The sequence below is a fragment of the Rhinopithecus roxellana genome, chromosome 5, assembly GCF_007565055.1.
Source record: "Rhinopithecus roxellana isolate Shanxi Qingling chromosome 5, ASM756505v1, whole genome shotgun sequence".
NCBI lineage: Eukaryota > Metazoa > Chordata > Mammalia > Primates > Cercopithecidae > Rhinopithecus > Rhinopithecus roxellana.
Genome location: NC_044553.1, coordinates 82,675,217 through 82,687,547, shown reverse-complemented (window position 1 = coordinate 82,687,547; position 12,331 = coordinate 82,675,217). Strand labels below are relative to the sequence as shown.

The window sequence follows — 12,331 nt, the reverse complement described above, 5'->3', positions numbered from 1 at the left end:
TACATCTGCATCCCCACAACTCAGAAAGACATTTGGAGATGGAAGAGGGGTCGGTGAAGGTCATGTGGAATACACGGAGAGAAATCTGAAAGGTTGACAAATCAAGACCAAACAATCTGGCAAAAGATGGATTGGTATGGAGAGATGGCAGTAGTAGTCACCCATAATCTACAATTTGTTTTGCAGCCATATTTGGAATATTAAGTTACTATCTGGATGTCACTTATTTTGAAAGTACCAACTAAAGAACCTACAATAGAGTGTTTTCTATACACTCTGCAAATAACTGCTTCTTCATGAACCCTACCCACCAAAAGGTAACTGAATTGGGTCCAGGTAGGGTTAGTCAAGTTGCACCTATGCATGCTAATCCTTAGCTAGGAAGAGTAAGGGTGGTTCCAAAATGACAGCTGAACTTAAATATATACACATATCTAGTTTTCAGAAAAACACATTTTTCCATAATAAGTGAGTTCCACCACATTCAACTTTAAATTCTCCTTTGCTTATCCAGGTAATTTCTTACTTGGGTCCCCAGTAAGTCATAGGAGTGGAAATATAATTCCTGTGAATGATAACTAGCATGCCATCTGAAAATACTTGTCTAGTGCTTTCTTCCACGGTTATTTAGCAAACTCCTCAAAGCATTTGATTCTTGCAAAATGCTTCTAGAATGTGCAGAATTTAAATATGGGGCCGTGCTCTATTTGCAGATCAAGGAGCTCTCTTTCTTCAACTAACAATTATATGTCACTGGCTCTATGCCAGTTCTTCGAACTTTCAAACTGGGTTCTGGAAGCACAGCTTAGTTTCTCTTTTAAAAACCAACAATAAGGAGCCAGGTGCAGTGGTTCATGCCTGTAATCCCATCACTTTTGGAGGCCAAGGTGACTGGATCACCTGAGGTCAGGAGTTTGAGATCAACCTGGCCAACATGGCAAAACCCCGTCTCTACTAAAAACACAAAAATTAGCCAGGCGTGGTAGCATGTGCCTGTAGTCCCAGCTATGCAGGAAGCTGAGGCACTAGAATCACTTGAACCCGGGAGCAGAAGTTGCAGTGAGCCCAGATCATGCCACTTCACTCCAGCCTGGGCAACAGAGCAAGACTCTGTCTCAAAACAAAACAAAACAAAACAAAACCAAAAAACCCAAAACCCAAACACAAAACACTAAGGAAACATCTTGAATAAGCAAAAGACCACAGCTCTGACCTCTTCTACCTTTCTTGTGGAGTTGACAGGGCCTAGCTAAAGGGTGGAGAAGGAATGAGTGCTTATGTCCCATCCAAATACCTTTGGGAAGTTGATGAAAAGTTGGACAACCAGGGAAGAGTCCTCCTCATTTACCTGCCTTGCTTTGCTCACCTTGCTGTTGTTCTTTTGAGTGGACGAGGAAACTCGCCTTAAGACCCAGAAGAGTCCAGAGAAAGTAAGCTATGCCCATGGCAGGATCCCCACCTGCATCCCCTTATTATTGTTGCCCGAAGCCCCAATTAGCACCTTCCCAAGCAGTGCCCAGGAGAGCCTGCTTTGAGGATGAGACCCATTCATTTTTGAAGTGGCCATTCATGTGATCCTCTCCAACCACAGTGTGTCTTTTTTAACCCACAGTGACATTCTCCCCAATGGGATCTCCAACTCTGCACCTCTGAGTTTTCTCACGTTATCAGCCCTTCGCATCCATGGGCTCCACCAACCACAGGTTCCACCAGCCAACTGTGGGTGCCACAGGTAGAAAATATTTGAAAAAATAAAATATAAAAAAGGATAATGCAACAATAAAAAACAATACAAATTAAAAAAGCAATACATTAAAACAGCTATTTGTATCAAATTTACATTGTATTAGATATTATAAGTAATCTAGAGATGATTTAAAGTATATGGGGGGCCAGACGTGGTAACTCACGCCTGTAATCCCAGCTTTTTGGGAGGCTGAGGTGGGTGGATCACTTGAGGTCAGGTGTTTGAGACCAGCCTGGCCAACATGGTGAAACCCTGTCTCTACTAAAAATATAAAAAGTAGCCAGGCATGGTGGCACACACCTGTAGTCCCAGCTACTTGGGAGGCTGAGGCAGGAGAACTGCTTGAACCCAGGAGGCAGAGGTTGTAATGGGCGAGGGACAGCCTGGGCGACAGAATGAAATTCCGTCTCAAAATAAATAAATAAATAAAGTATATGGGAGAGAATATGCCTAGGTCATATGCCAAATACTATGCCATTTTATACCAGGTACTTGAGCATCTGAGGATTTTGGTATCCTCAGAGTAGTTCTGGAATCAATCTCTTGTGGATATTGAGGAATTATTATTCTGGAGAGAAAACCAACATGAACAGACCAGGGCAGGGGCACTGGATACTCTGCTGCACATGGCGTGGGACTGACTTCGGTAGAAGGAGAATTGCTGATTCAGTGTTGCCAGGGGATACCGCATGCCTAGTCCCTAAAACAAACTAACCAGAAGGCTCTGGACTTCCTGGAGAGTTTTGCAAACATGACAGGGTCTCCACAGAACTTGGGGTGCTCTCTGGATCCTGGAGTTGGAATATGTCATGCTTTGACACATTCTTTGACAGTCTCAGTAATTAAGAAGAAAAGAGACCAAAAAAAAAAAAAAAAAAAAGACATTTCGTCAGGACCTGGGGCCCTTTGGGACACAATAACCAAAGCTTCTGCTAAAACTACATAGCCTTCGATTATTCCTTTGGGCCTGGAAAGTGGGCAATTGTGGTTGAACAATCCTACTGGAAGTGCCTCACTGTACTGCTAAGTATCCCCATTCAACAACTGGCTCAGAAATGAAGTCCCTTCTTCAGGACAAATCCATGCCAAGTACATAGCTCCACTCTGAGGGTTTTAGGAAGCCACAATTCTAGTGGCTGACTGTCTACCTAAAGAGAAGGAGGGCTTTTGCTACTGGCACTGAAGGCATAAGGAAAAAGAAAGAGAAAGATGTTGGCTAAGGGAGAGATGTCACCACCTCTACTTGACTCTCATCCTCCATGAGCTTGCAGGCTGTGACTCTCTGAAGTACAGAAAGGGTATTCTAGAGGCAAATCATCTCCCTCTGTGGGCAGAAAGAGACTATCTTAAAACCTTGCTAAGCCAAAGAAAAAGAAAACAAAAAATCAACTGTGTTTTAGTTAAATTGGAGAATGTGCAAATTGTATCCTGGAACACTCCAGATTTTTTAAGATTTTTACAGAAAGATTTCTTGGGGTTAAGACATTACAGAGAAAGCATCCCTGGAAGGGAATGGTCTGCATTATTTTGAAAATTTTTATTAGTTCATGGAACAAGGCCTAGCCTGAAGTTCACCAGCACTACCTAAAAGATGTTCCAACTATGCCTGTCACCTTTTCTCAATTCAGATAGAGAAAGACTTTTAAAAAAATTTCCGTGGGCTCAATATTTTCCTTCCTGAACAGTTCAAGGTGAAGCAAGAGATTAAAAATAGTCCATAATATATTATTATTCTTAGTTAAGACATTAGTCACATAATACTCCCGGACTCACACTTCCAGAGCATCTTTTACCTAAGAATTGCCATATTATTTTAGAAGTTAGCATTTTATTTATGGATAAAAATAAAATGGAGAAGGCTAAGATGGGAAAGGGCGGAGAGAACATTCAATTGGCAGCTTCTAAAGTCCTTTCCAACCCTTTCTTTCTAATGTCTTTTCCAGCTCTAACTTTCTATCATAGCTAGCCATGTGATCTTGGGTAAGTTACTTTCCCTTTCTGAATTTCATCTTCATAATTTAAAAAATGGGAGGTCAGATACCTTCAAGCTTTAACATTCCGATTTGGTTGGAGAATGTGCAGCATAGCCAATATTCTCTTTTTCTTTGAAGGAGGCCTGTGCTATTTAATTATAATAGATCTTGGCATTTACATATTTGACATCTGTGGCTTTGACTATTCCCAGAGACCTCAAAGGTCCAAGAGCTGCAATAATCTGTTATTTTGCAAAGGCGTGCTGAGAGCCTGGGATATAGGAGCCATTCACTTGTTTAATGAGTGAAATTAGTGTGCAGGCAGAACCCATACCTCTGTGAGGTTTTGTCATTGTACGCTACAGTCTTAAAGGCCGTAATTCTCAAGATGTGACTATAGTGATGGTTGCAAAGGTGAGGATTCTTCTGGATCATGAAGACATCAATAATGTCCCTCTCAAGTGTTAAGGGTTTATTGTAATATGGACGTAAATTAATCACGTACCTATCCCCACTTCACCTCTGTCACTACTACGTCCTCAGTGAAGGTTAATTTAGAAACTTCAGTGGTACCACACACATTGCAGGGAGCTCTCGCTGCTCCTTTATTCAATCCATCTCAGCCATACCACTTCTCCCGTGTTCCTTGATTTGCCTGTACTCTTTTATCCTCTCCACTTGACAGTAGGATCCTTGAGAGCTGAAATGTCAGCTTGTCTTATTCACTTATTTAACCCCAGTGCCTAGTAAGGTACCTAGTACATAGCAAATATTTAACAAATGTCTGTTGAATGACTGAGCACTGTCTATGAGAAGGTACTGTGCATTTTTTTCATATTTATATTTAGTATTCCCGTGAAGGATAGAGGACATTATTTCTGTTGTCCAACAAAAACCTGGTACTCAGAAAAGTGATGAAACTTGTTAAAAGTTACTGGTAGGTGATGGATTCACATCTGCTTTCATATTCCAAAACTCGTGCTTTTCTATTCTTCCATGCTGCTAAAAGCACCTTTGAAGAAGTAAAGCATACAACCAGACATGTGAATTCGTGGATCCTATATTATTGATAGAGCACAGGCCTGGCCTCAACTTGATTATATCTAGGGGAGTATAGTGAGGGCAGATTTTCAATACTACCAGGCTTGATAGGCAAATAAAGTTACACAAAGAGGAAGAGACTGGAAAGCAGATGTTCCAAGTATCACACAATTTTGTCCAAGTACCCTGAAGGTGTCCATTTCGGTTCCCAGACTGATATGGCAATTAGCACAGCCTCTGGGTTCTTGCTAAGTTGGGGTTGAAAGTTGGAATTAAAGAGCAAACAATCATTATTCAATTAAGCAAGTTGTTTGAAAAACCACCTCTTTGCTGGGTCTCCTGATTTGGTTAAGAGCGTTAGAACCTTTCACCTCCAAGTTGAGGTGAAAGGGCCAGCAGCATCCAGAGCTTGTTAGAAATGCGGCATCTCAATCCCTCCCCTAGACCTCCTGGAACCTAATCTGCCCTTCAGTGAGATCCCTGGATGATTGAGCAACACATTGAAATTTAAGAAGCATGACTGCAGAAGCTATCCTAAGGTCCTTTCTAGCTCTGATATTTTATGAGTTTAGGTAAGTACTCTTCATAGTAACCCCAAACTGGCATGCTCATTACTTAGGGTCATACAAAGAGCCAAGTAACCTAAACAACTCAACAGTGTCTTCTGAAGAATATTGTTAATTCATCAATATTACTATGAAGAGTCTTGTTTCCTGAGCATACACCATGTACCAGGTACACGGCATATAATACCTTGAATCATTTTAATGGCCTTGCAAGAGAGAGATTATTATCCCCATTTTGCCAGTGAGGAAATAATTTCATCAGTTAATAAAATTTCCCCAAACTACATTGTTAAATCAGTAGTGGAGCCAGAATCCTAACCCAGAGTACTTACAGCCCACGATTTTTCTGCTCCATAATACTACCTCTAGTTGTAAAACTGCAATTTAAAATATCAAGAATGGGGTGCCATGTGAGAACAGATGAACAGGTTTTGGACTCATTATTCTGCAATGAATGAAGTCTAAAAAATAAATGAAAAGGGATGGATGGGAACATAGATTTGTTCACCAAACCCTAGAATATCTAGACCAGAATCTCAAACTTTTGGAGGTTGACATACCTTTAGAGCAAGTATCACCCAGAAGTGATAATTTGCAAGGCTCATTTACACCAAGATATTATACAAACTGAAAACGCAAATGAGTTTGAGGAAGATTTAGTCATATTCAGAGATCCTAGGTGCATAATTGATTATTAATAGAACGAGGAAATTAATAGAATGAATTAAGCCTCTGATCTCTGAAAAACAACCTATCCGTGTCATGGGTAGAAAGAGTTCTGAATCAGAAGAACCACAAGTCTGTCAAATTATGGCAAATTTTGTGGTCTTAATGTCATTTAATGCCTTACCATATCTTCTTCCACACTGATACCGCCATAACTGTGTGAAATTCCATGGAGTTTGTTTTCCCAGTGAAGCCCTGTCCTTCACTTGTATGTATAAACTCTCTCCCCAGAGTACATATAAATGGATAGTATTCTCCGGAAGGCACAGGTTTCTACTTACGTTAACAAATGATTATCCTTCCCAGCAAAATGACTAAACAGAGCTCTAATAAATCAATTTGTCAATGGCCATTTCCCTTCAGGAGACAATATCCCCTGATACATTCTTGGCGAGTGCAAATATGACCTACGCTGAGTGCTTATGTCTATGGTTCAGAAAATCTTAGAGCTGGAAGGAACTGCAAAAAGGACTGACCTTGCCTCCAGGCAAGGAAAGTATTCTTATTCCCAGTTTGCATATGAGAAGGTTTAGTTCCAGACCCACTAAATGACCTGCCCCAAGTCACATTATTAGGAAGAGATTGAGTAAGAATAGGGGCAGGGTCCCCGGGTCACTCAGCTCTGTCGCCAGCAGTGCCCAGTTCTTTTTGAGCTCTGTCTCATAGCTGGACCTGGGCAGAAGCACTCCTAGGTCACTTCTCCCTAGCTTCTATGGCTTCCCACTTTTCCATGAATTCCTTCCTCCTCCTCTTCTGGAGGTTATATAGCTTCATTTCCCACTGAAAGTATAATGAGCAGGTTCTTGAAACATTGGACACCCCCCACCACAACTTCCTATATGCTTCTTTTACTCTTCACACCATCTCCTGCCACTGCTTATTACTTGTGGATATGTGCAGTCATTCAGAGGCAGTTCTGTTTCTCATCTCCACCTTTCTAGGCCACCCTGGAAAGTCTACTTTCTCATAAGCTACAAATCCTGAAAAAAGTCATTCTGCTTTCCCTTTTAAAGTTATCCAACTGGAAAAAGGACAGAATATCCAATTTGCAAGAGGGTTCCATGGGCAGAGGCCTTAGGGTAATAGAGGTGACAGAAGTGTAACACCCAGTTTCTGAAGGGCAGAATAGGGCAGTAACCCAAGAAGAGGTATTTCAGGAGAGTCCTAGACTGTGAAAAGAGATGACCACACAGAAGATATATTTTCTCCCACAATTCCTAGGATGTTTCTCCTTCACTGCTTCACCAGATTTTGGAGCTTAGACCTGTGACTAAAGACAAGTGGCCACTGCCCTGGGAGCTCTGCTTCTCCAAGATACTTTCCAGTATCCAAGCCATACTGACTCAATTCAACTAGCCTGGGCAAGCCTCACACCATAAAATAGTCTATGGGCATTTAAAAAGATTGCCAAATTTCTATCAATTTTGCAATTTCAAAATTAAAGATGTGCCTGGAATCTGGTTATACAGTGAGACTGGCAATATAGTACCAGGGAACACAGCCAATGCCAGTTGTTTTCTTGAGAATGTTCTGATTGGGCTATTGCTGCCCAGAATGGAAAGAATTGGTTTCAAAGCTCATAGACACCCTTCATATGAGGAAGGGAGGAAGAAGAGGCCCAAGCAGTTCTCTAGTCCTTCTTAGTCACAAGAATTCTCCAAAATCTGATATCATGAAACTTCTGTCATCCCACAGCTCCACCAGCCATCATTTTGTGTTTCAGAGAACAAAATGTTCTGTGTCCTTAGCTCTTGTCACAGGATTCCTTGCCCAGAAATAATTTAGAGTGAAAACTGAAGAAGAGTTTGGAAGCAGAACCTGTCCAGTGGTGTCTGCTGCTCCTGCATACCTGTGATGGAACCAAAGTTTGACATTAACATAAACACAAGGAAACGTTGTAAAGTGCAGTACAGAAGGACAGAAAGAGATGGCAAAAGATGGGGTCGGGGAGGGGCAGAATACAGGAATGTTACTTACACAGTTTCATCATTCTTGAATTCCAGCTCCCCATATGTGTCTTCAAAGTCCTCACCGCCACCCTTGGCTGTCCCTTCTACTGTCCTAAAGGGGACGATGACTGTACCCCGCGCACCTGATGTCCGCAGAACCTTGACTTCCATAACACCAATACTCTCACTGACATGAATAGTATCACATTCAAAAGTGAAGATGCCTGCATGGTCATCATCCAAGATGGTAACTGTGGCCACACAAGGGGAGGCTAGGACAGCCCGAGGCAAGGGAAGACTGTTGAATATTGCTGGAGGCATCCCCTCCTCCGGCTGCTCCTCCTCTATGCGGATATTGCTCAACCTTACAAAGAAGTGTTCATCCTCCTCAAAAATGTCATCATCAATAATGCCTACGGAGAACTCCTTCTGGGTCTCTCCTGGCTTCAGAACCACCGTGCCCTCTGTGAACTCATAGTCAGCCCCTGCATTGGCAGAACCATCCTCTGTTTTGTAGTCCACATACATGGTCTTTGACATATCTCCGCCTTTCCTCACCACTGTCAGGAGTACAGCCCCACAGTTCTCCAGGCACTGGTAAGAACACGGGTCAAAGAAGACCTTGGAAATAAAGTCCTCAGGCTCATCAGTATGCACCTCGCTCATGCTGGAGGCCTTCTTGGCTTGTTCTGCTGCATGTTTCTTCAGGATATTGCCTGCACCAGTCATCATACGGGTGGCTTGGATCCGGTAGAAGGCGCGGCTCTTCTGTTGGTGGGAAAGAGCATAGTAATTGGCCATCTCCACCAGCTGATCTAAGTCTTTCTCTGGGTGTTTTTGCTTCAGATCCTTGAGAATCCGGATCATCTCTCTGCGGGACTCATCCACTTCCTTCCCTTCCAGGGGCACCAGGTTCCCATCTAGAAAATGGGAATTCATCATTTTCCCATCCATCTCAATGCCCTTAGGGTGGTCACCCTCTGTCTCTATGATAATTCCTCGGTGTTTATCTGTGCGGTACTTTTTGTGCATGTATTTGTAGAAGAGCAGTCGTTTATCTGCCACCCAGGCCAGAAGGACACACACTGGAAAGAAGAAGAGAGTGAGGAGGCCCTCCCAAACCTGGACCACACCAGGGGAGAAGACTGCCAGAATCATATAGAGCCAGATGTAAGCAAAGATACTCCAAGCAGCAGTGATGAAGAAGACTCGTAGGTGCTTGATCTTGCGAGTCTCTCCATCTGGGATCACGTAGACACAGATGCCAATGATGATGAACATGTTGAAGGCTGCACTCCCTACAATGGTAGAAGGTCCCAGATCACCAGCAATGAACCCATGACCACACACCTCAATTAAAGAGAGGAGTATCTCAGGAGCAGAGGAACCCAGGGCCATAAGGGTCAGGTTGGAGACAGTTTCATTCCAGACCCGAATAGTGGTTGTGCTGGTTTCTCCATTGGGTTTTTTAATTGTCACCTCTCTCTCTTGAGAGGTGATGACTTCAATAGATGCCATGAAGCGGTCAGCAATGATGGACACCCCCAGGAACATGTATATCAGGGCCACAAAATAGACAATGACCCTGGCAATCTTGTCCCCAAGGGAAGGGTTCTCCGGGTACCAGATTGGCAGGATGACACCCTCCTTGCAGTCCGATGACCCTGAACAGGACTCATTGTTCTGCCCTGTGCTTGGCACATCCCCTGAGCCACCAGCCTCTGCTCGAAGACCATTCAGGAAGAGTACAAAGGTAACCAGGCCAAAATGGAGGAAGGCAGAGGTGAGAGGCTGCAACCTTAACCACGCCATACACGAGACTTAGCCACTGGCTTCTATTGCAGCACCAGTCGTCCTCCTGATAGGCCAGAGACCTAGAAAAGATCAGAGAGGCAGGAAAAGGCATGAGGAAAAAAGGGACAGCAAACGGCAGTTTCCCACCAATACAACTGATGCTTCACCTCCAGTGACATATTGCACTAACATATGGGGCAGTCTCTCACTTGGAAAAATAGATGTCAATGGGAGGCACAAATAACTGCTCTGTCCTCCAAACCATCTGGTGGAGACTCCGTTGAAAAATGGCTTGAAATAGCTGGGAATACTGGGGATGGAAATGCAGCAATATCCTTCAAGTCCTGTCTCCCAAACCTCTATTACCTGTGAGAGTTATCAAGAAGCAATTTAAAATAGGCAATGTATAACCTGAATCTTCATCCCCATCTATACTGTTTCTGGGGTGTTCGGACTTCCTTACCCTGTTGTCATTATACTCAAGAATCTTGGATAACATAGGTTTGCAAGAGTATATTGAATTGAATTTTCATGGACTAGTCCCCGAAAAATTGAAAACCTTGCTCTGCATATAATTGAACTCCCTTGGAAAGAAACTTCCTTCCCAAATGCAAGACTTCTGGAGGCAAGCCATAATTCTGAGATAGCTTGGGAAATCAAAAGAGTTGATTCATAGTGAATGCCACCCACCCATAGCCAAACAGAGGCCCTGTAAGATGTGCCCAAGACCAAGTTCACAGCAGCTCTGAGCCCTCCAGTAAAACCTGCTTATGAGCAGTTTAAGCAGGCAGTAACAGGAAGATGATCATCTGCCAGCCACTCAAATTTCAAACCCAAACATGAAAAGGAACAAGTGGTAAAAATCATTATTAATAAAACATGCAAATGTCTCTCAGATAAGTTTTGTTAAACTGGAGACAAGATTTTGGGGGTGATATACAGCCTCATCTACTGGCCTCAAACCACTAAAAGGTGAGCTTGAGCTCAGAAGAATGGGAAGAAATGCAACTGAAACTATTACATACTCATCTTACCACCCACTGCCTCATTTGGGTGGAATGAGAATGAAAATAACCATGCAATAGCTAAAAAAGGAGGGGGATCTTTCTCCCTCTGCTACAACTGTGTAGGGTACCCTTGGTAATAAAGGAAAGCCGCTTTGGATTTGTACAGCACCTTAAAGACTCAAAGTCTTCATCCCCCATATGTGCTCCTTTTTCTCCTGTTTCCCAGCTCAGAAAATAGCATTTTCAGCCACCCAGTTACTCATGCCAGAAAGCAGGTGTTAGTCTGCAAGGCTTCATCTCTCTTCTCTCCCTTATCTAATCATTAAATCCTCTCAACTCTTCCTGCATTTCTACCACCGTCATCCCAGCCCAGGCCACCATCACTCCTTACCTCATGAATCTACTTCAGTAGCCTCCTAATGGAGCTCACCACTCTAACACTTGCTAGTTCTCGATTCCACTTTCCTCATATAGCCACTGTAATCTTTTTTTAAAAACAAACAAACAAACAGACTTAAGCAAATCACTCCCCTATTTGAAGCGCTTTAGTAGTCTTTTCTTGCTCTTGATATAAAGAACAGGTTCTTACGCATGACCTTCAAAGCCTTGCATGAACTCATTCCTTCCCACTCATCCCCCTTCATCCCATCACTCTCTCCCTTATTACATTTCAACAACAATGGCCTTCATTTCACTCCTGGATTATACCAAGTGACTGTCCACCCCAAGACCTTTGTACATGCCATTATTCTCATTCATCTTTGAAATGAGGGTTTCTTCTTTGCACTCCCCACCCTTAATAATGCTTTAGATCTCATCCATTAAACAGTGAATGACATAAGAGCAAAGACTGTCTCTTCTGTTTATCATAGTATCCTGAGTGGTTAGTAGGTTCTCAGTAACTGTATGTTTTCGGAGTTAATAAATATAGTCACCAAGGAAGCTTCCTCAGACATCAGCCTTCTTTATTTTTTATCTGAATTATAGCCATTTGCTTTGCAAATACATATACATTTCATAGACAAATCCTGACTGGATTTTAGAGGCTATGTGGGACCTCTTTAAATTCCCAAAGACTGTTCTCAAAGAGAAATTCTCTTCGGGACACAAAACATCAGGGTGTATATTGTCCCCATGAAGACCTCCCTCCCAAAGGGCTGAGGGTTAACTTGGTTTAATCCCTAGAGTGGCAGCCAAGTGCTGAAGCCCACATTCCCCACTAGGTGCTGGGGGCATCTCAACAGGTGCTGGGGGCCTCTGCCTTTGTCCTCACTCAGAGGAAAAGAGGTTATGAGGATGACTGTGGAGGAATAGAGTGGTTGAAGGTGTTCAGCATCCATCGTCAAAGCTTAAGAAAGCTCTTGTCATCAATGATGTGCACAGAGGCTTTCATTCAGAGGTTTGACATTCACCCACCCCAGAGAAATGTGGAGAGAAAAGGATCTTGGCTCCTTACTTTGACCTCTGAAAACTCTGACACTTTGTGGATTCCAATGAGCCCCATGTAGCGACGACAGATGGTAGGCAC

The 12,331-nt window shown here is 42.9% G+C and overlaps 1 protein-coding gene across 6 annotated transcripts in view; it reads right to left on the bottom strand.

Annotated features, from left to right (window-relative positions):
• Nucleotides 1–12,331, bottom strand: part of SLC8A3 (solute carrier family 8 member A3) — a 143,029-nt gene that overhangs the window by 112,515 nt on the left and 18,183 nt on the right. For 5 of the 6 annotated variants that reach the window (XM_010359755.2, XM_010359753.2, XM_010359754.2 and 2 more), the window contains exon 2: nt 8,031–9,876. In XM_010359755.2, coding sequence (XP_010358057.1) covers nt 8,031–9,814 — 1,784 coding nt within the window. In that variant the 5' untranslated portion in view covers nt 9,815–9,876. Of the gene's footprint in view, nt 1–8,030; nt 9,877–12,331 lie in introns of those variants that run through there. The other variant, XM_030931482.1, reaches the window with a different exon arrangement.